General features: G+C 42.5%; 1 protein-coding gene across 6 annotated transcripts in view; it reads left to right on the forward strand.

Moving 5' to 3' along the window:
* APP (amyloid beta precursor protein) overlaps nt 1-7,374 on the forward strand; it is a 259,372-nt gene extending 251,998 nt beyond the window's left edge. For all 6 annotated transcript variants that reach the window (XM_074360950.1, XM_074360953.1, XM_074360939.1 and 3 more), the window contains one exon: nt 6,406-7,374. In XM_074360950.1, the coding sequence (XP_074217051.1) occupies nt 6,406-6,507 (102 nt within the window). In that variant the 3' untranslated portion in view covers nt 6,508-7,374. The remainder of the gene's footprint in view (nt 1-6,405) is intronic.
* Nucleotides 7,375-19,731: the final 12,357 nt, after the last annotated feature.

Consider the following 19,731-nt stretch of genomic DNA (forward strand, 5'->3'; position numbering starts at 1 on the left):
TATTTCCCATGTCCGTCCTGGTGAGGCTGAGCTTTAGAGCAGTGACAGGAATGAAGCCGGGAAACAGGTGGCAAGATGTGAAAGAAGACGACTGGCAGGCTGGAGGGCTAGCATGTAAATGAGCGGTGACGTCAGCGAGTGTGGGGTATTTGCTTTCGTAATTGTATTTCTGAGCTTCTGTCCTTTCAAACAATATAAGGTGTATTATTACTACTGTTATCATTCATCTCATTTCTACTCAAAACATTTTTTTTTTCATTTGGATGCCGTGTTTGGGCAAATAAAATTGTTTTCAGAATAATTCAGAATAGAAGCCTGTTTCAGGTTCTTTAATATAATCGTGTGTTGTCATTGCCTTGAACTAGTGAATCTACCCAGGAGGCAGCTGCTTTTTTATCAAAGTGCCTGATTTTGGTGCCAAAGGACCAAGAGCTAGTGCTGTTTTGCTGGGGCTGCCGTAACACAGACTGGGTGGCTTCAACCACAGAAATTCGTTTCCTCCCAATTCTGAAGTCTGAGACCAAGGTGTCGGTCAGTTTGGTTTCTTCTGAGGCCGCCATTCTCCTTGGCTTCCCTGCCTTCACATCGTCTTACCTCTGCACAGATTTGCATCCTAATCTCCTCTTCTTGTAAGGACCCCAGAATTAATTGGATTAGGGTCTACCCTGATGACCTCATCTAACCTTAATGACCTCTTTAAAGACCCTTTCTCCAAACACTGTCGTACTGTGAGGTACACAGATTGGGACTTCAGCAGAGGAATTTGGGGGGGACACAGCTCAGCCCATGACAGAGCCCAGGGAAGCTGGGCCGTATAGCAAGGCACCTCGGGGGCTCTCCGCTGGGTCGGTGCCTAAGACTTACCAGGAACTGATTGAAAAGGACCACATCCCTAGTTCCTACCCCACACCCGGGAAACAGAATTTCTGAATAGGAGGCTGGAAAGCTGAGTGTAGAAAATCTTCACAGCAGATTCAGACAAGCAGTCAGTTTTGAGAATCACTGATGTGCAGGGTTAGCGCTCTGTCCCTTCAGTTTTCTGAGCAAACCTTAGGGAGTAGGAAACGGTACCTCTGGTCTCCAAGATAACTTGCCTTTTAAGCCTCCTTGCAGCTGCCTAGGTTCAGTGTTTCTTTTGGTTAGTTAACCAGAAAAGTCCCCTTGGTTCTGGAATATTAGAGAAGTTGACGCTTTAACACACATTCTAAAAAAAAAATGAATAAATAAACTGATTTTTAAGCCAGAAGGCATCCTGGAAGGAGCAAAATTGTAGGGAGGGCAGCTGTCAGTCTATCTCTCTCTCTCTCTTTTTTTTTTACACCGTCATTGTGGTGTGGTTCCTGTACAGAAAGCTACACATATTTCAGACGTACACTTTGGTGCATTTTGATAGATGTGTACACCCATGAAACCGCCACCACAAACAAGATAGCTCACATTTCCATCACTCCCAGGAGGTGCAGTTTTTGATTTATTTTGTTAGCTACTTGAGAACAACTCGGGACCTGCAGAGTGGCTGCCCCACCAACTTCTGTGTCTCTTTTCTTTATTTCCTCTCACTTCCTTCTTCCTCAAAGTAAGGATGTTACTTTAACCTGGAAGCCATCCCTTTCTCCCGGGAGAGGCCTTCCTCTCTCTCCAGTCAGTAGGTAAAGCTTTGTCAAGCTCCGCGTTGAGCTGTGTTGAGACAGAGCTTCATCTGTGAAGGATTACCGTCACCATCCCTGCCCTCAGGAAGGTTATAGTCTAACTGGGGTGGTCCATCTCGGACCCAAAGAGCTGCAGCCCAGCCTCGGCACCTCGGCTGGGTCACCTGGCCTGGAGGATGTAGGGTGTCGCAGGGTTTTAACACCCTTCCTCTCAGAGTCCGTGCTGAGTGCAGGGGCCCCTCCCACACACATCCTTGCTTGTCTCAGCAGGCTCTCACATTCATGGATGTGGAAGTAAGTTTCTTTCCAACTCTGGTGAACCCGCTTCATTCATGAGTCAGTTTATTTCACTAAGAACAAAAATGAGTAAGTGGATATTTCCAGAGGGACTGGCCCGAGTCTTCAGGACAGAATACAGTCATACTTCACACTATCAGTGCATGAAGGAGAACTTACGACCAAAGCTTTGGTCTCCAGGAAGTCTGTTCTTCTTAGAGGGGAAGATTCCTGCAGAAGATCACAGAGATGTGGAAGTGAAAGCAAGCCAGGACTGTTATTGAGAGAACTGTTACCAGCTGGGAATGAGCAGTTGCTAGTTTTTATTTTTAAGAAATAAGCAATACCTATGGATGTAATGCTATGCTTAGTTACAAGGCCAGAGATTCTCTCTGTATGTCATCAGCCACGGCTTCCCAAGAAGACAACGTGGCTTTATTTGTGCCTGAATCAGTGACACGAGGGCCCTTTGTAACTGTTTCCCGCATGTGCCCATCTCTGCCGGCTGAGGGTCCCGCCGCCACTGAATTCCCCACCTCTGCTCCTGCGGGAATACGGTTCTGCACAGCCCACTGACCCCAGGTTCTGTTCAGTAGCAGTCAGGCCTTTCCTACACTGATGTCAGTTGACACTATTTGAAAATATATATTGGAGCTCTTTCCACACCTCCTTCCAGCTGGAGACATCACCCTTCATAAGAAGGGGAGGGCACAAATTCTCTTCATTGAAGGATATTAAAAATTTTTCTTTCACAGATATGAGAGCTGGAACACCAGGGGTCTCCCACCCACCCCACCCCACCCCAGTCATCTCATTTATGATCCAAATAAGAAGAGAGTTGCTTGTTTAGCTTTTCATGGAGATAGGGCAGAGGACTCTTTCTAATGAAGATGCTGTCAAGACGGGTGGCATTATGAACATATGTCCTTACGGGTCCTTTCTTCCTCGCAAAAAGTCAGCTTTTAGTGGAGGCACAGCAGGAGGAGAAACTGAAAGGTCCAAGGAGTTCCAGAGCTTGCCTGAAGACTTACTTGGTGGTAGGCAATACATATAACTGAACTATTTATAAAGAGACGGAAATATAATTGAGGAAATGCACACGTGTACAGCAGAGGAGAGAACCAACACCGCGCGCTTACTGGGAGGAGTGGGGGGGTGGCTGGACAACTTCACTGCTGGTCCCTCTGTCAGTACTTTCCGTCCCGTGTCACTGGTGTTTTTGATGTTCTTGCACTCTCAGCTTGTTTTGCATATTTAGTTTATCTTATTCTCCATTCTTTGTCCACTTAAAGGACCTGGATTGGAAAATCTTAGGGGCTGGGATTCAGTTGTGGAGCCTAACCCAGGGCCACGTATAAAGGGACATTCATCAGCACACACCCTGCTGGTTACCATATATCGTAGAATTGAAATGCGGTGTTCAGTGGCCCTGCTGCAAGCCTGAAGTACCCACGCTAGAGACGACATGATGGGGGAGCTAAAAACTGAAAGACCCAAGTAGAATTTTATCTCTGCAGTCTACTGGTTGAGCTGTAAGTTCCTCTGGATGTAGTGAAAGAATGAATGGTTCTGAAGAGTCAAGTTTAGGGAGAAAGGGGTAGGAAGAGGGCATTAGCCAAAGAGGGGTCGAAAGTTCTACTCCAGGCTGTGTTAGGACCAGAGGGACCAGCCCTTTGGGTGTTTTGTTTTGTTTTTAAGCTGTACATTCTTTGAAATCTCAGTGAAGAGGTGGCACAGAATGAAAGATGCCCAAGTTTGAATGCCAGATGGCTGCCCACAGGCTGCTTCTCAAAAGCAAATTTGGAGAGGGAATGAAATTTCTCGTTATTGGCGCCAGTCATTAATGGTGGCATTTTAACTTATCAGTGCCTGGCTGATGACACAACTGCCAGTTAAAGCAAGGTGACCTCATTTGTTGACAACAGAGTGGATCAAAGGAAGAGGAAGGGATGGGGAGACATCTGTGACTATTCCCCCAGGGACAGCGGTGCTGAGCATCCCTTTGTGCTGTGTCCTCTGAGGACCAACTCTTGGCAAGAGCTTGCTGGTGGCTTTGTTCTATGGGGAAAGGCTCAGGCGTGTCATTGGAATAACCTGAGGACTTGCTGCAGGAGAACGCGGGCAGCTCTGACCAGATGGTGGATGGGGACTTAAGAATCAGGGCATTGAAGGGGGGGTAGAGCTCAGTGGTATAGTGCATGCCTAGCATACACAAGGTCCTGGGTTCAATCCCCAGCACCTCCATTAATAAATAAATATAAACCTAATTACACCCCACTCCCCCCCTAAAAAAAATTGAATCGGCACATAGCAGGCAGCGTGAGGGAATTTTACATCTTCCTATTTCAGCTGCTTTGTAATTAGCCAAGGTTGTCATTCCAATCCACGCCCAGATTCAAAGGAGTCAATCAGTCCATGAGGTGGAGTCATACAAAGTGACCCTAGGGGAACCAGATAATTCTAGTTTCATTGAGGTATAACTGACAGGTAACATTGTATTTGTTTTAAGTTGGCAACATGATGATTTGATATGTTGCAAAATGATCACCATGATAAATTTAGTTAACATTCATCACTTGAGATAATTGCACATTCTTAGTTTTTTTCTCGTTAAGAGAACTTTTAAGATTCATTCTCTTAACAGTGTTTAAGTATACAATACAGTATTGCTAACTATAGTCACCCTGCTGTACATGACATCCATGCCAGGACTTACTTGTATTATAGCTGGAAGTTTGTATCTTTTGACCCCCTTCACCCATTTCACCAACCCTGCAACCACCACTCTGCTCTCTGTGTCTGTGAGTTTGGTTTGTTTAGATTCCACATATAAGTGAAATCCTACAGTATTTGTCTTTTTCTACATCTGACTTATTTTACTTAGCACAGTGCCCTCAAGGTTCATCCATGTGTTGTCACAAATGGCAGAATTTTCTTCTTTTTATGGCTGAATAACATTCCAGTGTGTGTATGTGTCTGTGTGTATCACATTTCCTTTATCCATTCATCTCTTGATGGGCACTTAGGCTGCCTCCATGCCTTGGCCCTTGAACGTAAGGTTGAACTGAACATGGCAGTGCAGGTGTCTTTTCAAGACAGTGATTTTGTTTCCTTTGGACACATACTCAGGAGTGGAATTTCTGGGTCCTATGGTAACTCTATTTTTAGTTTATTGAGGAACCTCCAGACTGTTTTCCATAGTGACTGCACCAGTCTTTCAGTTTAAATTATTAGCCAGTGTGATCTAGTCCTGGTGTATCAATTGCCCTCCATCCCTGGCCCTGGTGTCTTAGCACCAACACACCCGCTCTCTGGTGTTTTTGCATTGTTGGGTTTGGTGGGGAAAGCTGCTTAAAGAACTGAACGTCACTTTGCAGCACTCAGCAGTGGGGAACAGACCTGCTGTATTCTCCTAGAAATGATGTAGGAAGCCCGATCTCCTCATGTACAGAAGAGAAGACATCCATTTGAAGGAAAAACCATCTTCTGGACAGCACATCTAAACTGCTTTATGGAAAAGATGTGGCTGCATTCTGATTAAATTTGTGTTGATTCTCTTTACTTCCAGTGGTTTTACAGAAGAGAAATCTTACAATAACAAAGCTAAGCTTTCATTTACTCAGCAAAGAATCAAGTACTTCCACTCTTCTGTAGACTGAGGTACAGCAAACATACTAGAAACCTGAATAGCCACTTCCCACCTCCCGGGGGATAAGCTGGGTCCTAGCAGGACCCTCTGGGGGAGAACACAAGTTTCCAACTGCTGCCTGATCTAGGAGCCACCGTATCAGCAGAGGGGGTCTGTTCAAGCCTTTAGCTGGACATACTTCTAGTTTACCTCTTAGTGCTCAGTTTAAAAAAAAAGATAATCTGTAATCTAGAACAGTATATTCTTTCTATATCTTTTAATAATACCCCTTTGATATGGTTATGTCATTATTTTAATTAAAAGAGTCTCTTTAGCATATTTAATGAAAACGAGGACAGACTAAAGCAAGCATGGGAAAACACCCAGTGGTTCAGGTTTGAGTGTCACCCATTCCACTCTGCTGAATCTCTCTCCATGATACTCTGGGATTTTTTTTTTTTTTTTCTATTTTACCACCACACATTCAAGTAAAACAGCCTTCCATGGGAGCCTTTTGTCCTTTTTTGAGCCAACAGGGGAAGAAGAAAATATGTATTGCCCTACCTGTATCCCAGTTACTGTTAAGTTAGGGAAGCAACCAACGAGCCCTTGGCCTGCCCATCCAGCACGGCCAGGTTTTAGGCGCCACCTGGTGGCTGGATGGAGCATCTGCGTAACTGGTGGGCACAGGCGTCCTGCTCGCCGTCGGAGTGGGGAAGAAAGAGGAGAAAATCGTGGGTGTTCTGCAGTCTTGGGAAAAGAAGAGTACAGTGCACCTTATCTTTTTATTGCATCACTCCTAAAAGATTGCTTTTTTTTTAAACTCACATGTCCTCGTTCTTGCTTTTTCAGGTCGACGCCGCTGTGACCCCGGAGGAGCGCCACCTCTCCAAGATGCAGCAGAACGGCTACGAAAACCCGACTTACAAGTTCTTCGAGCAGATGCAGAACTAGACCACCGCCACAGCAGCCTCTGAAGTTGGACAGCAAAACCATTGCTTCACTACACATCGGTGTTCATTTACAGAATAACGTGGAAAGAAAGCAACCCTTCTGTTTTATTATTTACTCATTATCGCCTTTCGACAGCTGTGCTGTAACACAAGTAGATGCCTGAACTTGAATTAATATACAAATCAGTAATGTATTCTCTCTCTTTACATTTTGGTCTCTACACTACATTATTAATGGGTTTTGTGTCCTGTAAAGAGTTTAGCTGTATCAAACTAGTGCATGAATAGATTCCCTCCTGATTATTTATCACGTAAGCCCTTAGCCAGTTGTATATTATTCTTGTGGTTTGTGACCCAATTCAGTCCTACTTTGAAATATGCTTTAAGACTCCATGGGGGATGCTTCATGTGAACGTGGGACTTTAGCTGCTTCTCTTGCCTAAGTATTCTTTTCTTGATCACTATGCATTTTAAAGTTAAACATTTTTATGTATTCCAAATGAGTTAGAGGATTTTTTTTTCCACGATTGCATTTTACTGTACAAATTGCTGCTTCCGCTATATTTGTGATATAGGAATTATGAGGATACACGTTTATTTCTTTGTGCCTGTTTTATGTGCACACATTAGGCATTGAGAATTGAAACTTTTTTTTGTCCATGTATCTTCGGATCTTTGATAAAGAAAAGAATTCCCTGTTCATTGTAAGCACTTTTACGGGCGGGGGGTGGGGGGAGTGCTCTGCTGGTCTCAAATTAACCAAGAATTCTCCCCAAAAAAACTTTCTTCAGGATGACTGTACAGAATCATTGCTTATGACCATGATAGCTTTCTACACTGTATTCCATAAATAAATTAAATAAAATGACGCTGGGCAAGAGTGTTCTTTGAAAGATGGTTACAGACATGAAATATTCAGTGCAATTTAGGGTGGGGAAACAGAGGCAGACTCAGTTTCTTTTCCAGTTTCAGTCTAAAAAACACTTTATGTGCTGGATATATAGCTCAGTGGTAGAGCATGTGCCTGGCATGCATGAGGTCCTGGGTTCAACCCCCAGTGCCTCCAGTAAGGGGGGAAAAGAGAAAAAGAGAGCAATAAAACTCTTTATTTATGATACCAAAAAAGGATGAAAGTGGAAGGGACAAAATCAGGGAATGGGGAAGACAAGCCTGGACAAACCCTTCAAGATTTGACTTCCCTTTGTATAAAATGGTGTTTTCATGTAAATAAAGGCATTGTTGGAGGAGCGCCATTGTGCTGGTGTGCATGATTCCATGGTAACAACCTTCTGATCATTGAGTCATCGAAGATGAGTGAGAACCTTTAACGTACCTAATGTTGAACACCCACACCTATATGGTGTCTCACTTACAAGTTGGGGATGAAATTGGGGCCAACAGTCACCTCCCAGTGCAAGTAGAGTGCTTCATAGACCTAATTCAGTTTTCACTCCATCCAAACTATTTGGCGGCCGTATCTTGGTCCTCAAGTTTGACCCTGTCTTTGTCCATTCTGGTTACGGTAATAAAATGTCTCAGACTGAGTGGCTGATAAACAACAGACATTTACTTCTCACAGTTTTGGAGGCTGGAAGTCTGAGATCGGGGTGCTGGCACAGTCAGGTGGGGGCCCTCTTCTCCTGGTACCCTCACGTGGTGGAAGGGGCCGGGGACCTCTCCGGCACCTCACTGAGGACTGCACTAATCCCGTGTCTGAGGCCTCCACCCTCATGACTGCTCATCACCCGACGGCCCCACCTCCTAGTGCCATTACATTGGGCCTTAGGATTTCAACATGTGAAGTTTGGGGGGACACAGACATACAGACTGTCTAACAGTCCCAGATAAGTACAAAGAGAGAAGTTCCAGAGGAATAAAAATTATGATCAGTGGACAGTCATCAATAAGCAGGGTTTCTCAACCCTGTTGCTGTTTTGTAGGAGTAGTTCCTTGTTTGACCGGCTGTCCCGAGCATTGTAAGGTGTCCCACAGCATCCCTGGTCTCCACCCTTTTCATGCCAATAGTACTCCCCAGTTACGATAAAGACATCGAGACATTGCCTGATGTCCCTTAGAGGGGGCAAAATCATCCCCATTTGAGAACCTTTGCTCTGTATTCCAAAACAGTGTTATGTGTACATGATTTTTAGCTAGAGAAGCCTGGGCATTCCAAAGATCTAAGAACCCCCTGACCCTGGTGTTTCTGCTGTCCTGTGCTAGGTAACAGGTGAACAGGAGAACCGACCAGCACCTTTTAGCCTTAGATCACAACTTTCAAACTAAAACACAAAGCACAGAAAATTCATCAAAATCATTTCTTCAGGTCACTGTGCAGTATGCACAGACTCAATAAAACTCATCTGGATGTGTTATTTTCAAGAGAACAAAATGCTTGTCTCCCTTGCCCTGTTAAGGGCAATTAGACATGACTGCTCTAGGAAGATGCGAAACGTGACAGTTTACGTGTATAAGCAACAGTTCCGTTTGCTTTCACCCAAAGAGAGGTAACTAATGGGGGAAATAAGCCTTCATATAAGTAATGAAATGACTAATGAAATGAAACCAAACCTTCTCACACATACAGGATGTTACTCCCAGGCCAGCCTTTAAGGCCAGGAGCTGCAAGTTTTAGCTTTGATCATTTCAGAACTAATGAAAAAAATTAAACACAGACACATATATATGTAAATTATATATACATATATATAATTATGGGGGGAAAGAATAATGCCTTATAATCGTATTCTAAAATTAAGGTATGATGAAAGAATTCTCCAGATAGTCCAGGGATTGATCAATAAATAATGAACACAAAATTTAAGAATTACCAAATAGAATTATAGTAATAGTACCCAGACCAAAGTTAAACGAGATTTTGAGAGAATTTGGCCTGGCCAGCCTCGTGGGTGAGGAATGGCATCCCAGTATAATTTTTTTTTCTTAATTGAAGTACAGTCGGTTTACAATGTTGTGTTCATTTCTGTGTACAGCACAGTGATTCAGTTATACATATATGTATATTCCTTTTCATGTTCTTTTTCATTATAGGATACTATAAGATATTGAATATAGTTCCCTGTGCTGTACAGAGGAACTTGTTGTTTATCTATTTTATTATAATAGTATCTGCAAATCCCAAACTCCCAATTTATCCCTCCCCTCTCTCCTCCCTGGTAACCATAAGTTTGTTTTCTATGCCTGAGACTACGTGTAAGACAAGACACCATAAATCTCCTAGAAGAGAACACAGGCAAAATATTCTCTGATATAAATCTCAGCAATGTTCTCTAAGGGCAGTCTACTGAGGCAACAGAAATAAAAACAAAAATAAATAAATGGGATGTAATTAAATGTATACGCTTTTGCACAGCAAAGGAAACCATATATAAAACGAAAAGACAATGTACTGAATGGGAGAAAATATTTGCAGATGATGCAGTTGACAAGGGCTTAATTTCCAGAATGTACAAACAGCTCATACAACTCAGTAACAACAACACACACAAAAAAAAACACAACAAACAACCCAATCCAAAAATGGGCAGAAGACCTAAACAAGCAGTTCTCCACTGAAGACACACAAATGGCCAATAGGCACATGAAAAAATGCTCAATATCGCTAATTAGCAGAGAAATGCAAATCAAAACTACAATGAGGTATCACCTCACACTGGTCAGAATGGCCATCATTAAAAGGCCAATATAGTTTTAATTCACTTACTTCTTAGTAGTGAAGTTGGAGATTCCTTTATCTGTTCAAGGGTCATTTTACAGCTCTGTGGTTTTTTCTGTTTGTCTTTTGTTTTGGGCTTGAAGTCTACTTTGCTATCAGGACTGCAACCCCTGCTGTCTTACTGTTTCCATTTGCTCAGTAAATCTTTGTCCGAGCTTTTTATTTATAGCTTTTCCAATTGCTGCGTTTTAAGTGTATGTCTCACGTACAGCGCAGAAGTGAGTTTCTGCTATGTGAGCCAATTTGAAAATCTTGTAATAGACAAGTTGGACCCACTCAGTTTTATGATCTGACTGCTACGCTGGCTTTTAGTTCTTCCATATCTCATGTTATGACTGACTGAGTGTATTATATTTACTGTGTCTCTATGAGGGAAGGACTCTTGGCATGCATATGAGGGTGTGTGAGTTTTGTGTGTGAGTGTGCATGTTTCATAGGAAGCTTTGTATTTTTATTCTAGTGGTTACTATTGAACTATTTTTATGTGTGTGGTGCTCTTAATCCCTTTTTTCTTAGCCTCTTGCTATCTGCCTTTTCTAGATGATTTTTTTGCCCACCACCCATCACCTATACAACAATCAACAGTCTTGCTCTTCTTTCCTCCTTTTTTCTCTCTCTTCTCTCATTTTTTCAGTTGCGTTTGTTCTGCGTTATCAGTCCATAATGTTTTTCTTCAACCTACAACTTCACCCTCTCGCGCCTTAGCCCTGCAGTTGAATATGAGGAATCTCTCTGGCAGTCCTTTGTTCCCAGACATCTTTGCATTGGGTGAAGCTCACCCTCCAGTAAGTTCCTCAGTAAGAGCATGTGTGCACAGCATCCTGGAGTTCCAGCAGATACAAAACTGGATTTTGATGACCTTGGAACTTGAAATGCAACTTGTTTATCCTTAAGTTTCTTTAAAATGCTGCACCACTCTTTCCTTGTTTTGTATCTTAATTCTGAGAAATACGAGGCCAAATTCAGACTCCGCATTTTGAGTGAGAACTTCCACCCCCACCCCAATGATTACATAAGCCAGGAAAGGTCATACGAAACACTGCTTTGGGTGTTTGTGGACCCCAAGGCTCTGCCTTCAGGTGTCTCCTCTATACACTGTCTCTGTGTAATCTCAGCCACCTGGAAAATTTCAGTATTACTTGTGTACAAAGCAATAGCTTAAACCCAGACCCTTTCCCTGAGTTCCAGACTCAGATTCCTATTTTTGCTTTAATAACAAGCATTGTGACTATAAATGCAATGCATGCTACTTGCAGAAAATACAGAATATAGGAAGAAAAAGGATTCACTCGTAATCCCACCATCCACAGAGAAGTACTGTTAATATTTTGCATATATACTTTTAGTATTTTTAAATAACATGCAATTACCTCCCTTGCCTTTTGCTTTCATAACTTGGAGCCCATATCCTGCTTTTCCTTGCTTTAATAGGTGCATTGTCTCATGTCGTTTTAAAAACTCTTAAAATAACCATTTTAATGACTGCATAAGGATATTTAATTCATCATCTTCTGGAAATATTTTACTATTATAAATAATCTTTGACTACAAATTAATGTTTTGCTTAGTTTTTGTTTTTAATAAAAGCCAGTTTAGCATCTGCTTCAAGAATGCAGATTTGAGCCAGTCTCTACATTGGTTTCTTCGTTTGTAAAGTAAGATAATAATAGTGCTTCATAGATGGGTCATGAGGATTCGACTTGTTAATAGATGTAAGGTGTTTAAAACTCTGTCTGATATGTAGTAAGTGGCCAAGATTAACTACTCAGGAGAGTGTCCAAGAAGTAGAAGGGTTTTTTTTAATTCTTCTCTCTTTATTCATAATACCAAGTTGCGTGCCAAAAAAAGGAAGTCTTAATGCCGTGTAGCGATATACGTTGAGTGCCTCTGGAAGTACACAGCTGAGGGTCTTGGGTAATATCGTGTATTGCCAATCAAACGAAGAGAGACTAATTTGGACCTCAGTACACATATCAGCTCCCTATGAGGCTGGCCACTCTGGAATAATTCTCTAGCAGAGGACTCTCTAAAGGTCCCTGAGGAGGAGGGAGGGTACAGCTCAAATGGTAGAGTGCATGCTTAGCATGCACAAGGTCCTGGATTCATTTTTTTTAAACTAATAATAAATAATAATTAATAATAAATAAATAGACCTAATGACCTCCCTCCATAAAAATATTTTTTAAAAATAAATGAATAGATTGAGCACAAGGGATTTTTAGGGCAATGAAATTATTCTGTATGATGCTATAGTGGTGGTTATATGTCATTATGCATTTGTCAAAACCCATAGAATGTACAACATCAAGAGTGAACCCGAATGTAAACTATGGACTTTGGTTGACAGTAATGTGTCCATGTTGTTTCATCGATTGTACCAAATACGCCACACTGATGAGGGATGTTGAGGGTAGGGAGTATATATGCGTGAGTGGGGAGGGCTATGTGCGAACTGTCAGTATTTTTTGCTCAATTCTGCTGTGAACCTTCCAACTTCTCTAAAAACTAAAGTCTATTATTTAAAAAACTTTTAAAAAAAAAGAAAGGTCCCTGAAGCCATGCTCTTATTCCCTGTCTCCTGCTCACCAGCACGAAGGCCCTACCATGCTAAGATTTTCTGCATGTAGGAAAAATTGGAGCACAAATCACTAATTTAATCCTTGCTTTGATTATATATATTTACTTTGTAGAATACATTTATAGATCAAGTCAGACTATGATGCTCCACTGTAACTATTAAAGCAACAAAACTTCTTCCTGTAGCCAGCTGGCAATGCCTCATTTCTAATATCACACAGCTTTTAGAGTAATTTCCAAACTAAGTCACGTTAATAGTCAGTAGATTTACTCAGATGGCTAAGCATTCTTGGATAACGTGTTTTACCTACCCCAGAGCTACTATAATCTTTTAACTACGCTGAACTGTGTTTTTCTGAAAGCTGAACTTTGTTTCTCCAAACTGGGAATCTTTCGTAGGGATCCTAAACTGTCCTCCCTTTCTTTTGAGATGGTTATAGCTGCTTCATCTTGGGTCATTCTTTCACGTAAAAGAGTTATTGGATGCCTATTGTGTGCACTTACCCAATGCCAAAGGGGATACGATGTTTTAAAAATAAAAAAGATGTGGTCCTACTCTCAAGACTGTAATCATTACCACCCCAGACAGTGGCTTGTACACTAACAATTTTTATTTTGCCACAGATCTGCACTTCGGGTAGGGCTCTGCTCCACACGGCATCAACAGGGCCAGCTCAACTGAAGGCTGGACGATCTGCTTCCAAGATGGCGCATTCACATGGCTGGCAAGCTGGTGCTGGCTGTCAGTTTGGAGGTCGACCAGAAGCCTCAGTTAATCTCCACATGTGCCTCTTCAGGTAGCCTGGGCTTTCTCAGAGGCAGGGTTCCAAGGGTGAACAACCAAAATAAGAGAGTAGAAACTGTACTGCATTTTATGCTTTAGTCTCAGAAGTTCCATGACATCAGTTCTGTCACAGCCAATTCATCAAGGCAGTCCCAGGTCCTGCCCAGATCAAGGAGAGGGGAGGTAAACCCGATCTCTTGATGAGAAGTACATTAAAGAACTGTGGACGTGTTTTAAAACCACTACGTTCAAAAAAAAAATTTATATATTCTATTGGAATAAGTAGAGGTAATGCCCATCTTCCTGCTTTGATCTGCCTTGTGTAATTAACTAGCAACAAAAGACTGTTCGGGGCAGAAGAGGATGTGGCTGAATTCCTTCAGGTAGGGCAGCTTTTTATATTTTCCGATCTGGACCTGTCCCCTGAACTCCAGATTCCCTGTTGCTTACTGACGTCTCCATTTCAATATTTAACAGACATCTCACACGACACCTTCAACATCAAACTACAGGCATCTTGCTCCTACTTTTGAGTTTCCCTTCTCAGCAGATGACAAGTCCATTGTTCTAATGGCTTAGGTCAAAAGTCACGAGCCACTGGTTAACCATCCATCTTACTTCTTTGTCTCCTTTAGGTCTTTGATCAAATGTCACAGTTTGGATGATGTTGTGCCTAGCCGAGCCAGTTCAGCATAAACTCCCTTGCTGTCTCTAGCATTTCCTTCACCCCTTCCCTCCGCCGTTTTTCTTCTTGGCACGTCCTGGCTCATACGTTTTATGCCTCTATTTGCTTATTGTCCTTTTCTCAGTGTAAACACCCTAAAGGCAGGACTTTTGTCTGTCTTGTTCACTGATGAATCCTTAGTGCCTAGACGAGTGTCTCACACGTGATGATTGTTCAATGAGTATTTATTAAGTAAATGCAGGGATTTGAGTCATCACACTTTGACAACTAACACAGAGGAGGAGAACTGGGAGGAAGGGGAATCACCTCCTCAAATACTATATAGAACTAGAGAGAACAAACAGAGCTGTGTATCTCATTTTCCTTTCTCAAGATCTACTTGTAGACTAAATAGTTTTAAATAGTCTTCATAGTACGTTTGAGACGGGAAGGGGGCAGGGCACAGCCATTCAAGGAACAGCGCAACAATTAACACCAGAATGGCAAAAGATTCAACCCACAGTAGGCCTTGAGGCCCAAGACGGTGGGAGATTTGACTTCCTTGAGCTCCATTATATGCTCACTGTAACATTAGCATAGTGAATAACGTGCCCACAGGCACCACGGCTGTCCCAAGGCTAGCCACAAAAGGTCAAAGAGTGGGAAATGGCCAGTTTACTGGGAAACCCAGCCCCTTCCCCAGGCTAGTTAGACTGGTCCTTCCACTTATTAGCAGATGAAGCCACCAAGCCCATAAAAACTGGCAACACAGTGTAGCTGCCACTGCCACCCCACCCCCACCCCCCTTCGGAGACCGCCTGCACTCTGTCTATGGAGTGTGTACCTACTTTTACTCTAATCTGAGCACCCAACCCCCCACCTCGTGGCCTTTCTCTTGCCTTTCAATGTGTCTCTCTGGATAAATCTACCTTCACTCAACTGTGGCTCACTCTTGAATTCTTTCCTGCGCGAAGACAAGGACCCACACTTGGGGGGGCACATCCCATGGACTCAACCTAACCCTAGGACATGGCCCTCCTCACGCCCACATCCGTTTTTCCTGCATCATATCGGCTGGGCTTAAATAAAATCTGTATCCTTGTGTCTGTTTCCCGTGGAGGTTTCCTCCCTGAGGGTCTGGGGGACATGGGCTGGGAGGGCCAGGCAGAGAAGATAGGCTTCTCGTCAGCTTGTGAATCAAAAAGCAAGCTCCTTGGCTGCCTCCATCATTTTTATTGGTTTTTCCAAACCAGCAGGTTTTATCTCTGGCCAGCAATTCTCTCACATCAAGTGATAGAACTCCAGCAATAAGAAAAGGAAAGCAATCGTTTGATGAAAATTACACCTATTATTGAAGAATTTTGCTTCAGCTTAGTAATTATTATAAAAGCTTCGGTGAATTGCTCCATGAAATATAACTACTTAATAGGAGAGAGGAAAATGACAAACTCAGAGAAACAGAAACTCCTTGGGAGGATCCAACCAAAGGCATGTACCGTATAGAATCTTTAATAAGCTTTAAGAATTGAGAAAGCAAAATTGTCTACAAGGAAATCAGCCTCAGAATGATGGGTTCCTGGAGACCACACCTGGCCAATTTCAGCGTAGATTTATAATCACATGTCTGGTGTCTCTTGGCTCATTTCAAACTTAGATTACTCATAAAAACTGCATATACGGAAGAAGAATCTTCTGCAAACCCAAAGATAATCCCAAATCTCTGCTGGACTCCCAGCAGAGACGTCAGCACTGTCCCTTCTGGGCATTCCTTGACAGAGGCCAACATGCACGCAGGGCCTGCCCCAGGGAATCTTCCATGAGCTTCTAAAAATGTTTCTGGCTAAAGATTTTGAATCTTTAACTCCAAGAGAAAAGGAATGAATTCCACTCGATTTTCTGGCTGTCTTTAAAAAAACAAATGAAAATCTTGTTCTCAGGTCCCCAAGATATATGTCTTACCCTGGTCACCAAAGTTTTGCCCAAACATAAGACAAAGGAAAAAAAAAGGTGAGGGATGTTAGAGATTGTTTACATGAACCCCCTTTATTTTTCTGAGCAGGAAACTGAGGCCCAACGATGTGAGGTGACTTACCTGCAGCTCATGGTGAGACAACCAAGACTCTGTCCAGTTCCTCCCACCTCTCACCACCAGCTCTCAAGGACACCCATGTCTTTTTCTCCCTCAAGACTCCATAGTAGAGCTTGTAACATCTTCCCTTCAAAGAAAGTCTGGACTCCCCCAAACTCTACCCTGTCTCCTGCACACAGCTCCCAGCTGCTGCTTCCCTGCTCCCCCCGCAGGGGTACAGTGCAGAGCATCCCCCGGGGTGGGGGGTCAGGGAACCTCCCCAACAGCACCTAGAGGAGCTCACCAGATGACCCCTGGGGGAGAGGGAGCTGAAAAGCATCATTTGGTTTTGTCCCCAGGTACTGTATGGAATAAGGTGTGCGTTACTCTACACAATGGTTAAGTGTTAGGCTGCCAAGGCCAACTTTATCTTAAATCACCACCAAGTTGCATTAAATACATTATGTGTTATTTTCAAATTATATCAAAAAAGAGTAACTTCAAGGTGCTAATAAGTTTTAAAAAATCACCTCTCAATAGGCCACACGGGTAGGGACTGAGATAATTATCCTATGTTATCTTCACGCTATGAAATTCCCCACTCCATCCCCAATATGCCTGCCCTGGGCCAAGAGAATGAGTTTCTTGTTCCCAGTTTTCACTGTGATGTTTAGCAGAGTGTGAGATTGTTGAAGAGGTCAAGAAGGCCACCTTGGGACTGGAAGTCGCTAATAATACTTTACTGGAAGGAATTTTTTAAAAATACTCTGGCTCTAACTGTTTTTTTTGTCTAAAAGGGAAAAACTCAGGAACAAGCAGATAAGGAAAGAAAATATACATTATAGTGAGATTCTCCCTCCACTTTTTTAAAGGAAGAAGTTGTGGTCTCAGTTGAGCTGCAGGTGCACCATGGATCTCAGCGGCTGGCCAGAAGGACGCCGTGGCTGTCCCTGCCTCTCTGAGGTGCGCGCACATTCTCAGTTTAGCTTTTGCGTGTCAGGACTGCAAGCGCGTGCGTCGCAGCAGTTATCTAGAAGGATGGGGACAAAGTCAAGGCAACAGAAGACCTAACGCCTCTGATGGAGGAGCATTTTCCCGCAGCCTTTACTGTTGCAGAGGAGAAACAATTAGAATTCTCTCACTCACTCAAAAGAGAGCTAGAGGGTTTTTTTTTCTTTGCCCTGTAATAGCCAGTAGGCAAAACTTTAACATCAGAAAACTTTGAGGAAAAAACCAAAAAACAAAAAAGTAACAGAACACAGATGTTTTATTAAAAAAAAAAAAGAAAGGCACAATAACCATCTATAAAAGAACCCAGAATTAAAGTCCAAAACAGTTCAGTCCATTATGATGCAAACTGCTCTGACCCCAAGGGTCTCATCATATCTACATTTTACTAAACTAATTTCAATGCTATCACTGTGTCATCTGACCATTCATTTTTTATTGCTTATGCTAATGGGTTTTGTGGGTGGTGGATTACTTGCATTTCAATGCCCAGCGGCAAAACATGAAAACATTCCCGTGACAGCAGTGGATGACAAAGCACCTTGCTGTTTGCGGTTTCAGACACAGAACTACATGATTTTTTTGTTTTAATGTATGTTTCCGTTGCTGGTTTAATCATTTTGACAATAATAGACCTCAGTTCCACGGAGACTTATCCCGAACAATCTAATGTCTCTTGCATAACATTTTATTCTCTGAACCATCCTCTAAATCTTTCCTAAAATTTCCTAAAATTACAGCTAAGTCTGGCAAATGGTTCGCTAAACAAAAATCCATTTAATGTTCATATGTAAGAGTGGATTCATTTAAAGGAAAGAAAATAGCATAACACTGATACAACTAATTCTTGGTTAAAAGTGGCAAAGTTTTGAGAGGAATAGAATGAAGGTTCTGGACTTACAGACCAAGGCTGGAGAATGTTTCTTCTGGCAGCCCAGTGGGTGAGTCTCCTCACCTTACTGTGATAAACTACTGAAATTTACCCACAACCAATATAATGTTTCCTGTCGTGGAAAGAAAGAGAAACCTGGCAGACACGGATGGCTAGGGTAGTTGTTGTCTTTACTCTCCCTTTGGCAGAGTGGAGTCTTCAGAAAGCTTCACAAACACTACAGGCCTTCCAAAAAGGAATTATCTGTTCTCAACTACCAGCATGGAGTCCTTTCAGATTCAATTCTTTTGTTTTGCTTTGTTTTGTTTTTTGTTGGGGGAGGTAATTAGGTGTATTTATTTATTAATGGTGGTACCAGGGGTTGAACCTAGGACCTTGTGCATGCTGGGCACCCCCTCCACCACTGAGCTATACCCTCCCCCCGCCCCGAGATTCAATTCTGATTGGCCGGAGTCTCACACTGCCCCAGCCATACACGACCCGGTGATTCCCAATCATTTTGCTGGCAGTGGGGCTCCAGTGGGTATCTAAACTACCCAGACATCAGTCTGCAAAGGGTTTCTCTCCTTATTTTTTGGAATGAGGAGAGAGTAGTATGGTAAGATGAGTAGTATGGTAAGATAAGCAGAAAAATCTTAGAGATGCCATAAGTGATGCTTGTAAATAAATCTTTTCCAACCTGAATAGCAAATTGATCCTTGAACTTTTCACCTTAGGTTTTTTCCTTCATTTCTTCAATCAAGAAAACCAAGGCACTTCCTGCCAACAAGCAAGAAAGCTTAACACAAAACTTTTAATGGATTTTTCTTGTACACCGCCCCCCCGCCCCCCCCCCCCCTCCGCGCCGAGTGAAGAACATCCCAGGAGGGACTTGTCTATTGTCGTGGAGAACATGAAACCAGTCTGTTTGCCACTGATTTGGGAGATAGCAGGGATGGATGGCACTGACCCCAAACCGACAGCTCCCTGTAAGATGCCACATACATTCCCAACACACACACACACACACACACACACAGCAACACAAAGCTGGAGAATCGGCTGACAAGAACTCATGAGCCGGAATGTAACCCTTCAAATGCATCTTCTTGGAATTTTTTCGTTTTATAAAGAAATATTTACATTTCTCATTGCCTTTAGTTTGAAATAGTCACCATATCTATGCATTATGAAAATTGCTGAAACAAACAAGAGACTAGAGTTTGGAACCACCTTGAAATAAATGTCCCAGCTGAACATATTATCTCCATTATATGTGTGTGTGTGTGTGTGTGTATTTTTTTTATTATAAAGGAATGGTACTAACTATAAAGGAGGTAAATTTCTTATTTTTTTAAACATTTTTTATTGAGTTTTAGTCATTTTGTTGTGTCAAATTCCAGTGTAGAGCACAATTTTTCAGTTATACATGAACATACACATATTCATTGCCACGTTTTTTCTCTCTGTGAGCTACCACAAGATCTTGTATATATTTCCCTGTGCTATACAGTATAATC

Source organism: Camelus bactrianus, chromosome 1, assembly GCF_048773025.1.
Source record: "Camelus bactrianus isolate YW-2024 breed Bactrian camel chromosome 1, ASM4877302v1, whole genome shotgun sequence".
Classification (NCBI taxonomy): Eukaryota; Metazoa; Chordata; class Mammalia; order Artiodactyla; family Camelidae; genus Camelus; species Camelus bactrianus.